At 44.6% G+C, this 22086-nt stretch overlaps 1 protein-coding gene across 1 annotated transcript in view; it reads left to right on the plus strand.

Moving 5' to 3' along the window:
* Positions 1-22086, plus strand: part of DMD (dystrophin) — a 1907270-nt gene that overhangs the window by 1821581 nt on the left and 63603 nt on the right. The window contains exon 67 of the mRNA XM_084843968.1: positions 15619-15785. Within this exon, the coding sequence (XP_084700094.1) occupies positions 15619-15785 (167 nt within the window). The remainder of the gene's footprint in view (positions 1-15618; positions 15786-22086) is intronic.

Raw genomic sequence — 22086 nt, forward strand, 5'->3', positions numbered from 1 at the left:
AACGACCTAGAAGTTGAAGGAGTGGAACAATCTTAATTGGGCTGGGGCCCTTTGAGAGGGGGAGGATACCCACCACCCTGTTTTCTGCCACCCCGGCCATCCTTTGGGGGACCTCTCCAACCTCTGGCTCTCAGGCAAGAGGAGCAGGAGTGTTGAGCGCCACAAAGGGAGCACTCGTGCCGGAAGCAGGAACCTTTGGAGTTGAACTCCCAGCACAGCCAGCGGTGTTGAACCCCTGGACCTGCAATAGTCTTGGTGGCTATTGCGGGCGACAGCTTGGCCAGGATATGGCCGCTGTCGGACCTGTCGCCGAAGCCTGGCCTAGAAGGGGTCATGAATTGGAGCCAAAGGTCCTTCAGATCCCAGCGCATGGAGGGGTCGATGGCGGCCCTCCTTCGGAAGGCCTCGTCGTAAGCCAGCCATGCGCTCCCCTCATATTCGGAGTAAGCCCTGAATATATGTCGAGGTACTTGGTGAGAACCCAAGCCCTCTCAGGGAACCTCTGCTGGAGGATGCCAGCGTAAATTAAAAAGCCTGGCAACCAGTTCGCCCAGGTGCGAGGCACCTTGCGAGCTTTGCTCCGCTCAAGATCCTGGTCACGGGTCCTATCTTTGTCGCTGGGTTTGGGCTCACGAAAGAGCAGGGCAAAGACATCAATAAATTCACCCCGCAATATCTTTAGTAGCAATGGTTAAGTGAAAACCAATAGGGGAGGGCGTCGCACCAGTGGGCATAGATCCACGACTTAGGTTGGCGCATGGGTCAATCGAGGACAACTGTGGGGCTAGCAGGGAAGGAGGTAGGGAAGCTAGGGGGTCACTAACCGAACCGGCGGGCCCCTGCCAAACACTGGCAGAGGCGACGTTAAGCGGATGAGGCTGGACTAATGGCGGGGCAGGCGCAGTGGCGTCTCCTGCCGGTAGTAGTAAGGGGAATGAAGCGCCAGGCCCCAAAGAGCTGAACTAGGAGTTGAGGCTGAGGCAACGGGCTGAGGAGTACTAGCTGCGGGGCCTGAAATAACTGAAGGAAGTGTACGAGGGGGGACTGGGCCGCCTTGAAAGGTAACCCACGGCACCCAACCCAAGGGGTTGATTTGCCCCATACCCGGCCAGGCAAATTGAGGTGCCAAAGCTGTCTCACCTGTACCAGTCGTGGGCATGCTCTGATCCCAGCTGGAAAAACCGAGGTTGTTGCTTGTGCGCCCAGGGAAGATGAGGCAGCAGAAGGGAGGAGCTCCACTGAAGGTGGTGCGCCTTCTGGAAGAGCCAAGGAAGAGGAGGTGGATGCCTCAATAGCGTCCAGGCGATCTGAAACAGAAAGGAGCAACGAGCGTTGGGTCTGCTGTCGCGTTCGCTTGTGCTGGACCACTGAGGATTTTTTGTGCCTGGCCTGGGGAGGAGGAGGGATCCCTGAGGAACGCTCAGCAGCTTCCAAACGAGAAAGAATTGATGCCAGTACCGGGTCTGTGTCCTCATCAGAGTCAGAATCGGGCCTAGGCAGCAGTCTTTTGGGGAGGGGGGAGGGGCCTTCCCCTTCCCTTTCTTACCACCCTGGCCTTTCTTGGGAGGCATGCTGCAGGAGGTGAATTAACCTAGTTGCTATCAAAGAGTTAAGAAAGCCGCTGGGCACCCCAGACAATAGGCAGCCACCCCGCAGTCTTAAGATCTGCAGGTACGAGTTCCAGACCGAGACAGAGAGGCCTGGGGATGAAGATGGGAGCGCTGCACTACCGTTTAGATAGAAAATCCGATTTCAAGAGGCGCAGCCAGGAGCCCAAGGTGATGGAGCTGCGTTTGAGCGCGGGTGCCCTCAGCCAAGGGCACCCTGTCTTGGGAGGCACCAAACAGCCAGCCGCCGCTGTTACTCAATTTTATTAATTAAATATTTAATACTCTTAATTTAAGTAACTAATTTTTATTTTTAATTTTTTCGGGGGGAGATGTCCCAAGCCCTTGGGAGGCGACCAATCGGGGCTGTGATATACATGCTCCGACTCGGCTCAGCAGCCAGGCGCCCCTCCCAACAGGCAGACTCGGCTGACGAGTGGGGGGGGGCAGGCAGACCGCCGCTTGAAGCACTGCCACCGGCAAACACCGGCGCCGCGCACGCCCACCCGCCACCGCTTCCCACCGGGACAACACCTCAGGCCGAGGCGGCACCGGCGGGAGGCCGGCAAGGCTGGCGGCCAGGTAGACAGGCCGGCTGGCAGGCGGGCCGTGAGCTGGCCCAGCGGCCGGTGGACCAGTCAGGCAAGCGGGCGGGCGGGCGGGCAATTGAGCAAATGGGCGGGTTGAGCGGGCGGGCGAGCGAGCGGGCAGGAGAGCGAGGAGAATGGACGGACAGGCGGGGGAAAGGAGCCGGCGAGGGAGGGAGGGAGGCGGAACGATATCACCAATAACTGCCCCAGAGGCAGCAACGTTGGCTCTCCCGACGGACAGCAGCAAGTCAGTAGCTGTAAAGTGAAGATTTTGGCGCGCAGAAGGATGCTGGGTCCAGGCGGCTGGAACGAGGACGAAGCCGTTCTCCAGCAGGCCAAAGTCCCTCGTCTTGTCTTTAGCTGCGTCGCGCCAAAGAGCTGAGATAAGGAGGGGGTCGAGTTTAAGACAACTCGGCCTGCTTCTCCCCGAATAGTGGTGCGACTGGGGTGCACCAATCAGAGGCCCATACGTCTTATCACCCCACCCGCCCGCAATGGCCCCCCCCCTTTCAGCCGGACAAGCTGGCGCCGGGTAGTGCATATTTGTGTGTGAGTGAGTGATGTCTGTGTGTTTTGTGTGAGTTGTATGTGAATGTGCATACATGTATGTGTATGCACACGTGTGGCCCCTACCACCCTAGCAGACACCTTGGGCCTGAAAAGGCTGTACACCCGTTCTATGGTCTGGAGGACTGTCTGTCTGTCTGAGAACCCCTTTCACTATAATGCCCCCACCTTTAAGACCATCCAAAAATGCCCTGCTCAGAATCTTCATTATTAGTTGGCAACAGTTACGGGTAGGGATAGGAATTTCTTGGTAGTGTCCCCAAAGCTCTCGGATATACCTCCATTTGAGTGCTTCTTTAGGCCAACTTTTAGGATGAAGTTTGTTTGCTTCAGGCTTTCCAAGATACTTTATAGCAGCTATGTTTAGTCATTTTGCTTCTTTTTTGGTTGCCATTCTTTTTATTATATGTTTTATTGCTGTATATTTTGAGTGGTATTTCATCAGTTGTCTTGTGGTTATTTGAAATTTATTCATTCTGTATGCACATTATTGAAAACATTTGTGTCCTCTATATTTTTGTCTTATAGCTGAACTATCCCTAATGGTTCACTCCATCTGTTCCTTCTTTTGAATATTGCCATTTAAAGGGAAAAATTCACACCACCCTTTTCACACATTTGGCTCAAGGACTTTTCACTATGAGCGGGTATGGGCTGGATGGAAGTGAGGAGCTTTTATGCTGATAACAACCCTGATAACAATTTGCAGTCATGAGAAAGAGCGATTGCCGGCAGCAACTGTATATTAGAATCTGTGCTCCCAGCCTCTGTAAGTTAGGTACCCTGGCAACAACCTTCTCTGTCATACACAGCAGCTCAGAAATGTGATGTTTACTGTACCAGAAGATAATGAGGGGAGGAAATATCCCTGATCTTTGTTTGAAATATAAGTCCTTGACAGTACTGTGGAGGGAAGTCTTGTTCTGTCAATATGCATGTGGTATTTGTAATACTCCCTTCAATGGCAGCAAAATGTTCCCTGCTCCTACAAGTACATTCTTTGTCCTAGGGAATTATGTGTCTTTAAAAAAAAAAACTTTGGCAGCAGCATTGTAGTTGTTTTTCTTCCTTCAAGCTTAAAGACAATCCCCCTTGTCAGATGTTAAAAACATTAAAAAGGTGATGCAAAGAGCAACTCTTAGGAGAAAATGATGTTCCGTGTGGAATACATAATATAGTACTTGAGTTCGTTTTTTCATTAATTTAGTTCTGTTTCTGTCCCCCTCATACTAATGTCTTGCAGCACGCAGCAACAGTTTAAGGTCAAAAGATAAAATAAAAAGAGAGAAGTCAGTGGGCCTTTTCACATGTCACAACAGCCCACCGGGGCTTAATTTACCCATGGGGCTGTTGCATCATGCTATGACTTGTTTTAGGGTTATTTGACCTTCAAACAACCCCTGCCACCTGGGTTCACATGACACAGCAAGCCAGGCACCTGTGGACACCATGACATGACAGCCCCTAGAACAGACCTAAGACCTATTTTTTCTCCATATTTGTTTCTCCCTTCTCATCCATTATGTGGCCCTGTTTTGTGCAAAACCGGGGCTGGGAAAATATGAATTGCCCCTCCTGAAAATTGGATGAAGGGGAATCACGCACCCCAACATGGGACCTTGGGGCAACAGGATCCAGGGCAGGGGGTAGGATTCCCCTCTCCTCATCTGATTTTCGAAAGGCGCAGCACTTTTAAAATACATTGGAAACCTATGGGGAAATCGTTCCCCATAGGCTTCCATTGGATTTTAATAGTGCCCTTCCCAAAAATCAGATGAGAGGGGAAGGAATCCCACCCCCTGCCATGGGTTCTGTTCTGTTCCCCCCCATCCAATTTTCGGGAGAGGCACTATTTTATTTATAAAATAAATACAATAGTCATGTTGTTTTGTACAAAATGTTCATGCAAAATGGTGCTTTGAAAAAAAAAAAAAATCAGGATTGGGGAGCAAAATCCAAGGCCTCCCCCAGACAGTGGGGGCAATACAGTCCTTGGGGGGGTAATTTTGCCCCCACCCCTGATTTTCCACAGGCAATGGAGATCCCAATACAAGCCAATGGAGGTGATCTCTATTGGCTTACATGGGGATTTAAAGGGCACTGTGCGCAATACACAAACTTATTTTTTATGGCAAAGAGGTGGGCGGGGGCTGCCAGTCAGGAGTCATGAGCCATGTGGGGGACCTCCCACCCTGGTACGAATAGGAAACATGCAGGGGAGGGGGTGTTCTTAAAGGGTGTGTGTGTGGGGGGGGGAAGGATTACAGTTACCCACTTCCCTGCATGTTACAGTTACCTACTTCCTTGTACTTAAAAGTACGCCAAGTTGTCAGAATAGATTTTACTATGGGATTGTTCACTTTATCCCACTTCTTTTCATTAATTTGTGACTGTGGTAAATATTTTAAGAGGATAGCAAATTCTTGTTGTTTCTGAAGAAATGACAAAGATTTCCCTTTGGTTCAGATGTATTCTCTAACAATACTTGTAATTGAGCAAAGTTGTAATTCTCAGCCAGTTTCCCCTCCTTTTTTTAATATCTGTGTTAGCAGCTGAACTCTTTCATTTTTTCACTAGAAGATTTAATAGAGTAAAATTTTTGAATCACTTTCTGCCATTGATTAACAGAGGAATCCTGTACCTCTCATTGGAGCTGTTAGCATGTAACGGCAGCAAATCATGAGTTAATTAACCCACGATTTTCCATGGTGCATGCTAGGCATGTTCTGCAGCTTTTTTGAATATTCAACTCCCCACCTAACTACTAACTGTAGGTAACTGTGGGTTGTTTAACCCATGATTAACCTATAGTGTCCAGGTTCAGCTGTCACATAGCAACCCCTGATCGGGCCGATCCAAGGTTGAATATTCAAAATGACCGCATAACATGCCTGGCATGCACCATGGCGAATCCTGGGTTAATTAATTAACCTATGATTTGCTGCTGTTATGTCTGAACCTGGTCACTTTGGACCATATACCCAGTAGGTTTGAACTAATACGCATTTCACTATTCACATTTACTTGGTCTGGGGATAAACAGAAGACACAGAAGACAGTATACATGTTGGGCTGGACATACAGAATAAAAATATTAAGAGGATAAAATAATTGTAAGTGCTTTTGAGGAACAAATGAGAGGCCTTAAAAGACAAGTAGTATTTTTTTTTTCTTTGTGAAATAAGGATTAAGATAGGTAGTGATTAAATAAAGAAGACTTCAGGGAAGTAAAGGAAACTCCAAAAGTGCAGGTTGCAAATGAGGATATTAGTAAATATTACATATTAGTAAGTGATTTGTAAAACATATTTATTACTGAAAATGGAGAGAGAGATAAATTAGTCATTGTAGAGTAATTCAGTAATCAAGGGAAAGAAAGATCTTTTGGGGATGTAGTGAGAGCTGAGAAAATGAGCCATGTCAGAAGCATCACAATCGGCATCAAGCTAAAATAATTGGTTTCAAGGGTAACAGTAAAGTCAGTTGTAGTTTGCAGCTGACCTTAAAAACAATTGGCCAGTTAGTACTATCAGAACAAGCCACCGTAGCTTATTTAAATCATGGCAAGTGCTGAGCACGTGTGGGGTGCGATTTCCATAATCACCACCCAGTTTGTCATGTTGACTGAACCTGGGCAGCATGGCTTGTTGGAGGGGTAAACAACCGTCCAGTAATCCATGGGCTGTTGTAGTGTAGGCAGCTTTAAGGCAATAGTCATATCAGGCATATGTTGACCTATTACTGGGCGGAAGCTGGACCTGGGAAAAAGAGAACAGGACAAGAAAATGTCTTACTCAGTGTCCCAGACTGGTCAAAACTACAAAGAACAAGTTAGGTAATTTCTATAGAACTGTAAAAGTAAACAGAACATCATCGGATATGAATAAATATGAAGAGGTGGGATTAAAAGAGTACAGTAGCTAATCAAAGTACAATAAGCAGTCACATGGCACATCATGTTCAAGTGTAAAACTATAAAAGTAAAGGGAAGATACTGGGTTGAGTGGGGAGTAATCTCTGCTAGCAGAAATCTGTACTGGCAACATGTGCATTGTTCTTTGTCTTGTTTTCTTTTCCTGTTGTGACCTTTGTCAACATGTACCATGGTATCAATTTCTTTCTTGCTCTTGCGGGTTTCACATGGACCTATGGCCTCATTGGAATCCACCAGGAAAAGAGCCTTCAACGTGGTGGTCCCCTTCCTGTGGAATTCCCTGCCTTTGGAGGTCAGGCAAGCGCCAACATTGTGTTGTTTTTGGTGCCTCCTGAAGACATTGTTATTTCAAGAGGCCTTCCCTGAGTGACCAGCTGCAGTTTATTAAGTTCAGAATCTGTTCTTTTAAAATGTTTTAATTGTTTTGATTATGGGGTTTTATTATTTTATCTTGTTTTTCACCACTCTGAAATCTTTGATGTGGAACAATATATAAATATTGTTAAAAAAAATGAATAATTTTCCAAAAGTTAAGAAATGGTAGTGAAGGTCATTCAAGTTTGTGTTTTTCTTCTTCTATCAATTGGACAATCTAAGTATATTTGGCCATTTCAGATATTTCCCATGTTTTACACTACCATTCCTTGGTAGAGAGCATGACTGCCAGCACTGTGCCATTTATGGGCAGTTTGCAACTTTGCTGCTGTTTCTGGGTTCCAGCTTAGTGTGTGACGAGTGTTTCTTTCCAAACTGAGAAGCACTCAACCTCCTGTGTTTACTGTAAGAGGGAAACGGCGGGAACTGAAGCAAAATATTACAGTCTGGTCTGTTCCTCTTCAGTATTCCAGCCAAGCATGACCTCTTCCAGGATACTCCATTTCTCCCCACCCCCACCCCACACATCCTGGTTTTCAGGGTTTTCCCTCTTCCCAGTAGATACTCAGCATTGTGTGGTTACTGAGTATGTTCAGTCCTCATTGGACTGTTGGGTTGGAGGTTGTCCCCTTAGGTTTGGTTTTGTTGTGAACTCTAAAGAATTTCTGTCTAAGGAATTTTTCCAAACCTTGGGATTCTTCATCGTGGTCTCTATGCATCATATATATGGGCTGTGCGCCTCCACAGAGCCTTGATTCAGGAAGCTTCTATAGCTGAGGAAGTTTTGGCGGGACCTGCTCCCCCCCACCATCCCAGTGCACATGTCCCTAGCGGGTTCCCACTTATTCCCTCAGTTCTCTTTCAACCGCCATTGTGTGTGCCTTGTAGGGAAAGCTCTCTTATTGTTTTGCTGTTTCAAAGCATTTTTTGACAAAAACCTAAATTTTTCTTTTCTTTCCTTCTATCAAGTATTTCTTTCTTGTCTCCTTGTTATTTATTTTCTTCTGTTGTCACAACTTTCACGATCTCCCTCATGGGCATATGGCCCTAAGGGCCCCATTTCAAAAGTGCACCCACCCGCTGTGGGGCAAAGCTGCCGCCCTCAGACAGGCACTTTCTCTGCCTGTTCTGCCTTGGTGAAGGGCACGTCATTGAGACTGCCACACTTTGTAAAAGGGAAGCCAAAGGATATGGAAAACCCACCAGTTTCCACTATCCTACATGACCACTTGAAGAACTACAGTTACAGGTAGCAACCTGTCTTTGCCCCGAGGATGCTAATACCTTCCTTTTGTTTATCAGTACCCTGTTTAGCTATGATCTTGGAAGTTTCATCAGCTGAGTTTGCTATCAGAGGAAATAGTATTTAATTGTCCTAAAGGATCACCAAATGAAAAGATTCAGCACTAGCTGGTTTGTACAGTGTTAGATTGACCTGGTTCACACGACATGACAGCCTAGCATGACTTAATTTACATGTCGGGGCTGTTGGGTTGTGCCAGGCATCCAAGGGCACGATTTTTGCCTGGCGCCTGTGGGCGACTGACTTGCCAAGGGTTAGACAACCCTCAACCCATGGCTTGCTTTAGGGTTATTTGAGGGTTGTCTAACCCACAAACAACCCTTGCCGCCTGTGTTCACACACTACGACAAGCACAGCAAGCTGGGTGCCTTGGAAAATGGCACCTGTGGGCACCCAGCATGATGCAACAGCCCCTGCAGGTAAATTGAGCCATGGTGTGCTGTCATGACATGTGAACAGGCGCATTGTGTTTGCCTGTATTCTTTACCTGTAAAACACATTCTGTTTCATACTTTCAGTACTCTGTTATGTTACTATATTGCTCCCTGAGCACAGTCTGAATATTTTTTCATATAGTGAAACATCAATAGAGATTGGGATAACACAGTAGCTAAAGGTTTATATCCCCCCCTTTTTTTGGTCTCGTTCCATGGTCAAGCATGAAAAAGTCTTGGCTAGCTTGTATTGATTTCAGCCTACACCACACTAAAGCTTCCTGTGAAATACAAAGTCCTGTAATATTTATTTTTTCTCCTGACAACTGTACTGCTAGTTTGTCAACAACCTTAAGGGTGCAATCATATGGCCGCTACATAGCAGCTAGACAGCCATAGGATTGGTTGGTTCCCAGAGAAGCACCTCCCCACCCCCTCCCCCACTGCCTTGTTGGCGGCACAGCTCATCCCTGCGTTCCACACTTGTAAAAGCAGCGCGGAGTAGGGCAAAAGGGGGCATTGGCGGGGCAGGGCATTCGTAAGTGCTGGTATGACACTTCCTATGTGTTGCGTGGCCTCCCCACCCCGCAGCTAGACAGCTGAAATCTGCCATCTAGCCGCAAAAGCAGGGCGGCTGGAGCACAGAGGAGATGATCCATGGCTCCTCCCACCATGCATTGGATACGCGGTCATCTCTGAGTTCGGAGGCAGCCTTCTATCCGCATAGGATTGCTCCGATATTGAAATTTACAGTGATAAAAAGCTCTCTCAATTTACCCTGATTTCTGAACATACACCTACAGAAGTTCAGATATACAAAAATATTTGTTTGAAAGGTCTCCCCTTGTATCCACCTTAAAGAAAACAATTATAAAATTATGTGTTGGTTTCTTACTATGTACAGGATAGACAAGATCTGCAAAAATGGTAATGATAAATGTTGACAGTGTAGTAGACACAAAACAGATTTTCTACTAATCTGCTGGTCCTGTCCTAAAATCCATGTATGTTAGAAAAAGTATATATAATCAAGCTAATGAATGGCTTGCTATGTCATTCCATTCAACCCAATTAACATTTTGTTGGGATATCTAGATAGATCTAAGAAAATATAATCAGTTTCTTAAAATGATTTTAAGGATGATTTTAAGAAAATGAGGTAAACTTCTCATATTTTTAGCATGTCTTATATTTTTTAGAAGGCAGGAACATTTTTTTAGTATTATATAATGTTATAATGAATACCCAGCTTTCAAATGTTTCTTGGCAAATGAATCTGCCAACTGCCCCCTCCCCTCCAGTTTGAAATTCAGTATGAATTTAAATATCAGACATCGCATATTGTTATTTGTAAACTTGGAAATGCATAATTAATTTTGTTTCATGATTTACATTATTACTGTGGTAGTTGCATATAAATATGTTGATTTGGCAGCAGGTGGATTTTTAGTTTCCCTTTGTTATTTCAAATATATTCTGTTGGAGTTTTCTGATATATAAAACCCTCAGTTACTGTTTGACTGGATTTAGAGATTATTAAAGAAATTGTAATAGAAGCTCAGGGAACATTCAAGAACTATCTGTCCTCCTGTACTGTCTGACCCTGACAAGCTTTACTCAGTATGGCTTTAAATCTTCATGTAATGTACTTCAGTATGCATTTTAATGCAGGAGAGATTGTACATGGTGTACACATAATGATTAGATAGGCAACTGTGAATATTATTAACAATTGACAGAACTAAAAGGAATCTGCAGAGTTAATATGGATCTTTGGGTATTTCAGGAAGGATTTCATCCATTCTGTGTATTATTCCCAGCAACTGCAAATGGACAGGTTAATGCTTTGAGCTAATCATTGTTATCCTGCCTATAGCACACACTGCAGCATTTCAATACAGAGACTATCTTTTTTGTACCAGAAATATAAATATAAAAGGGGTTTTGCATGTAAGGTGAATTCTAATGACCAGAGAGATCTTCCTGAAGATCATGGTCTAGCTAGTAACAACACAGATTCCTGAAGTAAATCTCCCTACACGGCAACAGCAATAAATACTAGAAATTAAAGGCACAATCCTATGGCCACTAGACACAGTCTAGAGGGCCATAGGATTTTTTGGTTTCTGGGAACCAACGCTCCCCAACCCCTCCCCTGTCCCCTCATAGCCAGCATAGTTCTCTTAGCGCCGGCTACGTCTCTGCACTCGGAAATAGAGCATGAGATGACGAAAAAGGGGTGGTCCTGGGGGCAGGGAGGGGAGGAGACTGCAGAAGCTACATTACACAGCTTCCTATGCGGCGCGCAGCCTCCCCCCCCGCTCCAATGCTCTCTGTCTAGATAGGCGAAATCGCCTGTCTAGCAAAAAATGCAGGGTGGCCGGAGCATGGAGGCGAGGGTCACTTTCATGCTCCAGCCACCCTGTATTGGATAGCCATCAGCCTCCGAGTTTGGAGGCTGACAACTATCTCCACAGGATTGCACCCTAAGTGGATGTTAACTTTTAGTGATAAGTCCTTTTAGATGACAATGCGAAATGTCACAGATGCCAAGTGCCATTGATTGATGACTAGATTTCATTTCAATCATAGAATAGTAGGGTTGGAAGGGGCCTACATGATCATGGAGTCCAACCCCCTGCTCAATGCAGGAATGCAAGTCGGAGCATCCCCGACAGATGGCTGTCCAGCCTCATCTTGAATGCCTCTAGTGTGGGAGAGCCCACTACCTCCCTAGGTCATTGGTTCCATTGTCGTATTGCTCTAACAGTCAGGAGTTTTTCCTGACGTTCAGCCGGGATCTGGTTTCCTGTAACTTGAGCCCAGTATTCTGTGTCCGGCATTCTGGGATGATCAAGAAGAGACCCTGGCCTTCCTCTCTGTGACAACCTTTCAGGTACTTGAAGAGCGCTATCATATCTCCCCTCAGTCTTCTCTCCTCAAGGCTAAACATGCCCAGTTCTTTCAGTCTCTCTTCATAGGGCTTTGTTTCCAGTCCCCTAATCATCTTTGTTGCCCTCCTCTTAACCCCCTCCAGCTTGTCTGCATCCGTCTTAAAGTGTGGTGCCCAGAACTGGACACAGTACCCCAGAGGAGGCCTAACCAGTGCTGAGTAGAGGGGAACTAGTACTTCCCTGGATTTGGAAGCTATGCTTCTCTTAAAGCAGCCCAAAAGACCACTGGCCTTTTTTGCAGCCACATCACATTGTTGGCTCATATTCAGCTTGTGATCGACAACAATTCCAAGATCCTTCTCACTTGTAGTGTTGTTGAGCCACGTATCCTCCATCTTGTAACTGTGCATTTGGTTTCTTTTTCCTAGGTGCAGAACTTGGCATTTATCCCTATTAAATGTCATTCTGTTGTTTTCTGCCCAGCGCTCCAGCCTATCAAGATCACTTTGAATTTTGTTTCTGTCTCCCAAGGTATTAGCTATCCCGCCCAATTATGTGTCATCTGCAAATTTGATCAGCATTCCTGCACCTCCTCCTCCAAGTCATTAATAAAAAAGTTGAAGAGCACTGGGCCCAGGACTGAGCCCTGCAGTACCCCGCTCGTTACCTCTCCCCAATTTGAGAAGATCCCATTGATAAGCACTCTTTGAGTCCGATTCTGTAGCCAACTGTGGATCCACCGGATCATTGTTTCATCTAGTCCACTTTGAGCTAGTTTGCTCATCAGGATATCATGGGGCATTTTGTCGAAAGTTTTGCTGAAGTCCAGGTATATTACGTCCACAGCATTCCCACAGTCCACAAGGGAGGTTTCCTGATCAAAAAATGAGATCAGATTTGTCTGGCAGGATTTGTTCTTGACAAATCCATGTTGGCTTTGAGTAATCACTGCATTGTTCTCAAGGTGCTTTTACAGATGGATTGCTTTATCATCTGCTCCAGAATTTTCCCAGGGATTGATGTCAGACTGACTGGTCTGTAGTTCCCAGGTTCCACCTTTTTACCCTTTTTGAAGATAGGAACAACATTAGCCCTACAGTGGTACTGGGAGTTCTTCTGCCAGTTCCTTTATTACTCTAGGGTGCAGTTCATCTGGCCCTGGAGATTTGAACTCATTCAAAGTAATTGGGTGTTCCTTGACCATATGCCTATCGATCTCAAGCTGCAATCCTGCCCCTTCAGCCTGTACTTCGCCTTTGCCAGGGGGGTCAGGGACAGGTCCTATTATAATCTTCTTGTGATGTATTACTTTCATACAGGAGGCAGCTTTCCACACTGTGGTTTCCCTACCTGCAATCTGAATTAGTAGAGTCCCACAAGCACTCTGCCCTATGACTTTGCTGAATCTGTATATAAATCATCATGCAATATGAGCAGGCTTTCTTAACCACTGCAGACTGTATCAGGGATGGCTATGGACAAATGGTTGGCTGGGATGCTTACTCACAAGTAGCTCTGTTGTGCAGATAGTCCAGTCTACCATCTGAAATACTAGTCTGGGATAGCTATGGACAAATGGTTGGCTGGGATGCTTACTCACAAGTACCTCCGTTATGTAGATAGTCCAGTCTACCACTTGATACACTAGTCTGGGGCACTTCAATTGTGAATTTATTTGCTTGAGTGTGTAGGTGCTCTAGCCTGCTGCTTGAAATAACAGATTGTGGCATTCATTCACAAGTAGATGTGCTTCCCTTCCACTTGAAATAGCAGCTTGAGACACTTACCAGTAGGTCTACTTCTGGATAATTGTCACAGCCTGCTGTTTGATGTGATAGCTTGTGTTGCTTCCCTCCAAATACATTTGTTCACTGTTCCTCTGATCCACCCTAACACCCTACGTATATAAATAGCGTCTTCGCTACTGTTAACAAAAAAGGTGCCTAGAGAACCAGCCTCACTTTTCACAGTCTACACAAATCTTCGTATTTGTTTGGATCCTTACTTGGGATGCTATCACTTTTTCATTTCTATGTTGCAAAAATTAATTTCCTTATACCATAAACAAAGTGTAACAAGGTCGCTTGAGACTAGCCTGCGCTACTTGACTCAGCCATTACCAGTGGATGCCTGTGGTGCTACTAAGTAGAGGCAGAGCACAAAAAGTAGAAAACCCTATCATATGGACCGGGGCTTTATTTGGTTATTTTCTAGAAGGCCTACTCCAAAGTCTACTAACCAGTGGTTGGGGGGGTATACAGATGTAAACTACTGGATAGTAGCTACCATACTTAGTCAGCAATAAAATGGGATGAGTTGCTGTGACAAGTCACCCCATTGTTTGGGGATGTCTGCACCTCCAAGTCAGACAGGCTGCAAGACACCCTTTTGTCTATGTTCTTTAGAGGTAGGCTGCCACTACCCAGGTATTGTTTTGGAATATTAATATTTAATAACAAATTAGCTAATTAAAATCTATCAGGATCCTTAGAGTAACTCACCAAAGCAGCTTAAGTGGAGGGAGCAATGAGGCCCACCTGGGACTCCAGAGCATCGAAGAGTTTTGCCTTGACTCTTTGCCAGCTACCCGAAGACAAAGGACGTTTCTTTTACAGGCAAAGATAAAAACTCCCAGAGAGGGAAATTCAAACTGACCCATTAATAGTTTGGGAGAATCTGCTATGCATCCTCAGATGACTCCTGTAGTTCCTATCTAACATAAGCTGAGTCATGTGACAGGATTTTGTTGTCTCCACATGTCTGGCCATGTCCTTTTGTTTAGAGGCAGTTCTAGTAAAAGGGGGGAGGTTTGCTTCGTCACATTTGCATATAAAAGTGGAAATCTTCAATTGCCTTGCTACCGATCAGGGTTTTAGCCTAATTTGGGAAACGTTGCCGGGGGGGGGGGGGGGAGTCTATTTTGCTGTCTTTGTTAAACAATTGGGAGTACTGATTTACTGCAAATCATCCAGAGCCATACCAATAGATTCTAGTCTAGCTTTTGCCCATCCTTGCTCGCTATCAGCCCATGGTAATGCCTAGATTATATGGGTATTAAAGTCATGCCTTTAAAGTTTAATATCTGTGTGTACACATGTATGGATGTATTTAGAGTATGGGAATGAAATTGCATAAGCATTGATTATCACCATAGTAACGTCTATAGTAATATTTATGCCTACGTTACACAGCGTATGTAAGAAGTCAGCAGATTAGATCAGAGACTCTCAAGTTGTGGTTCAGCTGTACTGGTAATTCCTGATGCACTTCGAATAGCTCCTGGGACCAAATTGAAATAACAGAGAAAAATGCAGCTTGTCTCTTTAGCAATAGAAACGTCAAAGAAACCTCTACCTGTGTACATGGTTCTCCCTGTTTGTTCCTATAAAGACTAACTAATCACCGGGCGTGTTTGCATGTCACTCTAAGCCACCCTGAGAAGAAGCCATGGTGGGTGGGTGGCTTGTCCCTTACTGCAGACAGACAATGGCCCGCTCAGTGGCTTCCTATAGCCTTTTTCTCCCTCGGTTCCTCTCAGTCCTAAAGCTCCTTCTTTAGCTGTCAGATGTACATGAGGGTATAGAGCAGTGAGCAGGATTGCAAAAGTTACACAAAGTTCATTGGAGAGCAGTAAAACAGAGGAGGAAATTGCACAAATTGAGCAAATTTCAAGGCAGAGCAGTAAAATGGAAGGGAAAATTACAAACAATTCCTAGGAGTAGTTATTTACTCCTGCACACTCGCACACAGTGTTGGGAACACACATTTGCTGTGGTAACATATTGTTCTGTCACCATTTGAAAATTAAAGGAGCAAAGGGAATGGTATCAGAAAGATAATGGATTGAAGGGATAAATTATTTGTAAGATGTAACTTTTTCCTCAGTCCTTTAATGTTTCTCCAATCTCTTGTAGGCCAATAACAAGCCTGAAATTGAGGCAGCCCTTTTTCTGGATTGGATGCGACTCGAGCCTCAGTCCATGGTATGGTTGCCAGTTTTGCATAGGGTGGCTGCTGCTGAAACAGCCAAACACCAAGCCAAGTGCAACATCTGTAAGGAGTGTCCAATTATTGGATTCAGGTACATTGTTTTTGTTGTTAATGTTCTTTTAATTATCAGTTGAATTAAATCCATCAAGTGTTACTACTCCAAATAGAGGCCATATTTATGAGCACTGAACCTTTCCTTTATAGCACAGAATATGGGTCTGTGGAAAGTGAACTATATATCAATTCACGTCTCTCGTTTCCACATCTCCTAAAGGCAGCCTCCTTAATTAAAATGCTTACTCTCTATTCTTTTATATTCCTTCTATTCTGAAAAAGTAATCATGCTGTTTGGTTTGTATTTTAATCACTTTCTAAAGTTTTGTAAAACATGCAGATGAAAAGTTGGACAAAAAAAAATCTAGAGTTCACAGAGGAAGTTGCTTGCCATGAATGTAATATCCTGGTGTTCTGGAAACCCCCTTATGTAATGATCATTTCTTTAGAATGAATCTGCTCAGCCTGTCATAAACTCCTCGTAACAATAGTCCTAACCCTAAATTCTGAAATTATGTTTTAAATTATGTTGCTGTGTTTAGACATCTGGATCTCAACAGTATGGTTACTATAGCAATGAATAAGTCAATATCTTGCAAAGTAGCTATGGATTGGTATGCCTGTTCAGAATCCACTTAACAGTTAAGTAAATACTTGCTTTCAATTATGCTTACATTTATTTTATCACTTTGTTTCCTAATAACTGCTTTGTATGGTCTTTATGTTTTTCATCCATGTAATTCTCTTAGCATTGGTATTTTTCCTTCTGTGCATCAAGCTGTTGACAAGGAGCATTTTAGCTCTTTTTAAAGCTCAGCTAGATGACTGAGTGGGCTGCATTATATAAAACACCAGAATTTTGTCTGTTTTCAAAGAGAGTGATTGGATGACCTTAAGTGGAAATGTACCAAGCAGATATATGAAAAGATAAGCTTACTTCTTGCTCCTTTGGCTTGATGCAAAGTAATGGATGTTAAAAAAAAAAAAGTAAAACAATGAAACTATGGGATATATATACAGTCAGGACCAGAAATATTGGAACAAGGATAACTGTTTTGGCATTTGGCCTCTCTATGCCACCACATTGAAGTTGAAAGGAAACACACCCAGATGGAAGCAAAGTCAGGACTTTCAGCTGTAATTCAAGGGGTTTGACAAGAGTGGGGCACTAACCATTCAGGAAGTACAGCCAGTGGCATACACACACACCCATCGTTGGTGGCTCATAAGTAGGGGTGTACAAAACCCCGCTTACCTGGCTCTGCCGGGTTCCGCAGGTGCGGGGAGCCGATCCATTCCTCCCCCCGGAATCCTCGACGGGGGGGAAGGCGATCCATTCCTCCCCCCTGGAATCTTGCCCGGCTCGCTCCGCTCCACAGCCAGGCTAACCTGCAGCGCGGCCTCCAGCCGCTGCTGGGCTGCTGCGGACGCAAATGGCGTCCTGTGTAGGGGACGCCATTTGTGTCCCTACACCGGCCCGTGATAGGCTATGTAAATGGTGTTCCCTACGCCATTTGCGTTCCTGCTTTAGCCGTGATAGGCTACATAAATATTTACGTAGCCTATCACGGCAAAAAAAAGGGAACGCAAATGGCGGTGGCTACGGCAGCCGCCATTTGCATTCCCTTTTTCACCGTGATAGGCTACGTAAATATTTACGTAGCCTATCACAGCCTCTGCAGGGACGCAAATGGGTGTCCCTGCGTTAGCCGTGATAGACTACGTAAGTATTTACGTAGCCTATCATGGCCATTCCAAAAATGCGAATTGCGGCTGCAGACGCGGCCACCATTCAAGGAGCACCGGAACGGCCGACCAAGGTAGGCTCCGTTCCGGGCCCATTTCGTGGGGGTGGGTGGGCGGGGGGCTTCTTTCTGCCATGGATTTCGGGGGGCCGAATGCGCTGGCATTCGACCTCACCGAGATCCGTGGCGGAATTCTCCACCTTGCCTACTCATAAGTAATCGAACAAACCAACATCGTTTAAACGTAAGGATCGCCTTTAATACCTGGATGAAAATCCTTTGCAGTCAATGACTGTCTGAAGTCTGGAACCAGTGGACATGACCAAATGCTGAGTTTCCTCCCTCGAGATGCTTTGCTGCAGCTGCCTTCAGCTGCTGCTTGTTTGTGGGTCTTTCTGCCTTCACTCTTGTCTTCAGTAAGTGAAATGCATGCTCTATTGGGTGGAGATCAGGTGACTGACTTGGCCAGTGAAGAACATCCCACTTCATTGCCTTGAGAAACACTTGGGTAGCTTTTGCTGTATGTTTGGGGTCATTATCCATCCGCAATATGAAGCGGCGTCCTATCAGTTTGGCAGCATTCGGCTGAATCTGAGCAGAAAGTATGGCCCTTTACGCTTCAGAATTCATCCTGCTGCTTTTATCAGCAGTCAGGTCATCAATAAACACCAGTTTAATGGACCCAGCTCCATTGGCAGCCATACATGCCCATGCCATAATACTGCCTCCACCATGTTTGACAGATGATGTGGTATGCTTTGGATCATGCGCTGTTCCTTTCCTTCTCCATACTTTTCTCTTCCCATCATTCTGGTACAAGTTAATCTTGGTCTCATCAGTCCAAAGAATCTTATTCCAGAACTGGGCAGGCTTTTTTAGGTGTTTGCTGGCAAAGGCTAATCTGGCCTGTCTGTTCTTGTGCGTTCCCAGTGGTTTGCACCTTGTTGTGAAGCCTCTGTATTTACATTCATAAAGCCGTCTCTTGACTGTAGATGTTGACAATGACATGCCTACCTCCGCAAGAGCATTCTTGACCTGGCTAGATGTTGTGAAAGGGTTCCTCTTCACCATGAGCAGAATTCTGTGGAGATAGTTACATCGAGATAGTTTCTGTGGTGGCCCCCACTCTGTGGAACTCCCTCCCTAGGGAACTCTGTCATGCCCCCTCTTTAATGAGCTTTCACCGTGCATTAAAAACGTGGTTGTTCAGGCAGGCATTTGGGGTGGGTTAGGGTATTTTAGAAAATGTTTTTATTGTAGAATTTTATTGTTTTAAACTGTTTTATTGTATGTTGTACATCGCCCAGAGTGGCTGGGTGGCCAGCCAGATGGGCGATTAATAAATTTACTAATAAATAAATAAATAAATAAATAAATCGTGCACGCATCTCGCTAAAATAAATTGGATTTAACAGTCATGATGGTTGACCCAATTTATTTCAACGTGACTTAGGTTGCAACCCTGTACATGCTTACCTGAAAATAAGTTTCATTGAAATCAGCATGGCTTACTTCAGAGTAGACACACAGAGGGCTACAACTTAATTTTAGGCATGCTTAACCTTCTCTTAATCGTATTGCAAATCATGTTTCACTTACAGAGCAATCCTATACATGTCTACTCAGAAGTGAGGCTCATTGGGTTCAATGGTGCTTACTCTCAAGTAAATGGATATAGGAATGACACCTTAAAGGTGTTTTTCATAATCACTTTAAAGAGTCTAGTTGCTACGTCAGAAGATCTGTGTGCCTGTATCCGCCCTACATAGCCCTCAGTTATGAACTTATTTCTGTGGTTTAATAATGCACCATCATATAAATTTGCATGCTTTAAGTTTTGTTCTTCCCCATGTTTGTTTATTTTATTTGTACTCCACTTTTCTACCAAAAATTGTCATTCAAGGCAGCTTACAGAAAGAATTAAAATGGATTAAAACAATAAAACCATACATTAAAATACAATAAAAACATAGAAAAGAAAGTATTATTAAAAACAGCACCTAACCCAAGAGACTAATTTACAGGGTAAAGGCTTCCTTAAATGAAGTGGTCTTTGCCTGCCAGCAGAAGGACGACAGAAAGGAAGCAAACTTAGCCTCCCTTGGGAGGGAGTTGCACAGTCTGGAAGCAGCCACTGAAGATGCTCTCTCTCTCTCTCTCTCTCTCTCTCTCTCTCTCTCACCTTGCTACCAAACATGCCTCTGAAGGCAGCACTCTCAAAAGAAGGGCCTCTCCAGAAGATAAGAACCAGGCAGACTTGTATGGGAGAACGCGGTCATTCACGTTGCCTGATCCCAAGCTGTGTATGTTATTTGTTTATTTCAAACTCATTTTGGTTTTAGTTTTCTAAATCAAGGCAAATCTAGGTTTTAGTTTCCTAAATTGTTGCATACTTCATGTATGCCATCATAGTTGTTTTGTGTATGCTTCTCCAAAAAAAAAAAAAGAGAGAGGGAAAAAATCATGTATTTATATAACACCATTCTAGTGACCATGTACCATGCAGAGCAGCTCATAACAATTTAAAACCACAATATAAAATTATGAATTAATTAAAAAATACAATGGACAATATGGAGTAAATAAAAACACATAGAGCAAGACCACAGATAAAAACAAACTTTAAATAAAACAAACACTTAGCAGGCAAAAATCTGCAGGAATAGAAGTGTCTTCACCAGTCAGTGAAAGACATCAAAGAGGTACTCTTGTGGTTCATGGGGCATGGTGTTTCCCAATATTTGTGCAGCCACTGAGAAGGTCCCATATTTTTCACCTCAACTGTGTCTCCATTGTAGGTACCTCCCTTTCTAATCTTTGGGAGCAGGCAGGTTGGTATGTTGTTGTTGTTGTTGTTCAGTCGTTCAGTCATGTCCGACTCTTCGTGACCCCATGGACCATACCACACCAGGCCTTCCTGTCCTGCGCTCTCTCCCAGAGCGTGCTCAAGTCCATATTCATTGCATCAGTGATGCTATCTAGCCATCTCATCCTCTGCCGTCCCCTTCTCCTTTTGCGTTCAGTCTTTCCCAGCATCAGGGTCTTTTCCAGGGAGTTTTCTCTTCGCATTAGGTGGCCAAAATATTTGAGTTTCAGCTTCAGTATCTGTCCTTCCAATGAGCACTTAGGGTTGATTTCCTTTAGGATTGACTGATTTGACCTCCTTGCAGTCCAGGGGACTCGTAAGAGTCTTCTCCAGCACCACAGTTCGAAAGCATCAATTCTTCAGCGCTCAGCCTTCCTTATAGTCTAGCTCTCACAGCCATACGTTACTACTGGGAAAACCATAGCTTTGAGTAGACGGACCTTTGTCGGCAAGGTGATGTCTCTGCTTCTTACGATGCTGTCTAGGTTTGCCGTAGCTTTCCTCCCAAGGAGCAAGCATCTTTTAATTTCATGGCTACAGTCACCGTCTGCAGTGACCTTGGAGCCCAAGAAAATAAAATCTGTCACTGCTTCCATTTCTTCCTCTTCCATATGCCAAGAAGTGATGGGGCCAGATGCCATGATCTTCGTTTTTTTCATGTTGAGTTTCAAACCAGCTTTTGCACTCTCCTCTTTCACCCTCAACAAGAGGCTGTTTAGATCCTCTTCGCTTTCTGCCATTAGGGTGGTATCATATGCGTATCTGAGGTTGTTGATAGTTCTCCTGGCAATCTTAATTCCGACCTGTGATTCAACCAGCCTGGCGTTTCTCATGATGTACTCTGCATATAAGTTAAATAAGCAGGGCGACAATATGCAGCCTTGTCGTACTCCTTTCCCAATTTGGAACCAATCGGTTGTTCCATGTCTGGTTCTTACTGTTGCTTCTTGACACTCGTACAGGTTTCTCAGGAGACAGGTAAGGTGGTCTGGTACCCCCATCTCTTTCAGAATTTGCTACAGTTTGTTGTGATCCACACAATCAAAGGCTTTAGCATAGTCAATGAAGGAGAAATAGACGTTTTTCTGGAATTCTCTTGCTTTCTCCATGATCCAGCGAAAGTTGGCAGTTTGATCTCTAGTTCCTCTGCCTCTTCGAAACCCAGCTTGTACTTCTGGTAGTTCTCGGTTCACATACTGCTGAAGCCTAGCTTGTAGGATTTTGAGCATCACCTTGCTGGCATGTGAAATGAGCGCAATTGTACGGTAGTTTGAACACTCTTTGGCATTGCCCTTCTTTGGAATTGGAATGTAAACTGACCTTTTCCAGTCTTGTGGCCACTGTTGAGTGTTCCAAATTTGTTGGCATATTGAGTGCAGCACTTTAACAGCATCATCTTTTAGGATTTTCAATAGCTCAGCTGGAATACTGTCATCTCCGCTAGCTTTGTTGTTACTAATGCTTCCTAAGGCCCACTTGACTTCACTCTCGAGGATGTCCGGCTGAAGTTCAGTGACCGCGCTGTCATGGCTATCAGGGACATTCAGATCTTTCCTGTATAGTTCTTCTGTGTATTCTTTCCACCTCTTCTTAATCTCATCTGCTTCTGTTAGGTCCCTGCCTTCTTTGTCCTTTATCATGCCCGTCTTTGCACAAAACGTTCCCTTGAGATCTCCGATTTTCTTGAAGAGATCTCTGGTCTTTCCCATTCTGTTGTTTTCCTCAAT

The sequence above is a fragment of the Heloderma suspectum genome, chromosome 3, assembly GCF_057233095.1.
Source record: "Heloderma suspectum isolate Gila_16-S chromosome 3, 16-S_ref, whole genome shotgun sequence".
Lineage (NCBI taxonomy): Eukaryota > Metazoa > Chordata > Lepidosauria > Squamata > Helodermatidae > Heloderma > Heloderma suspectum.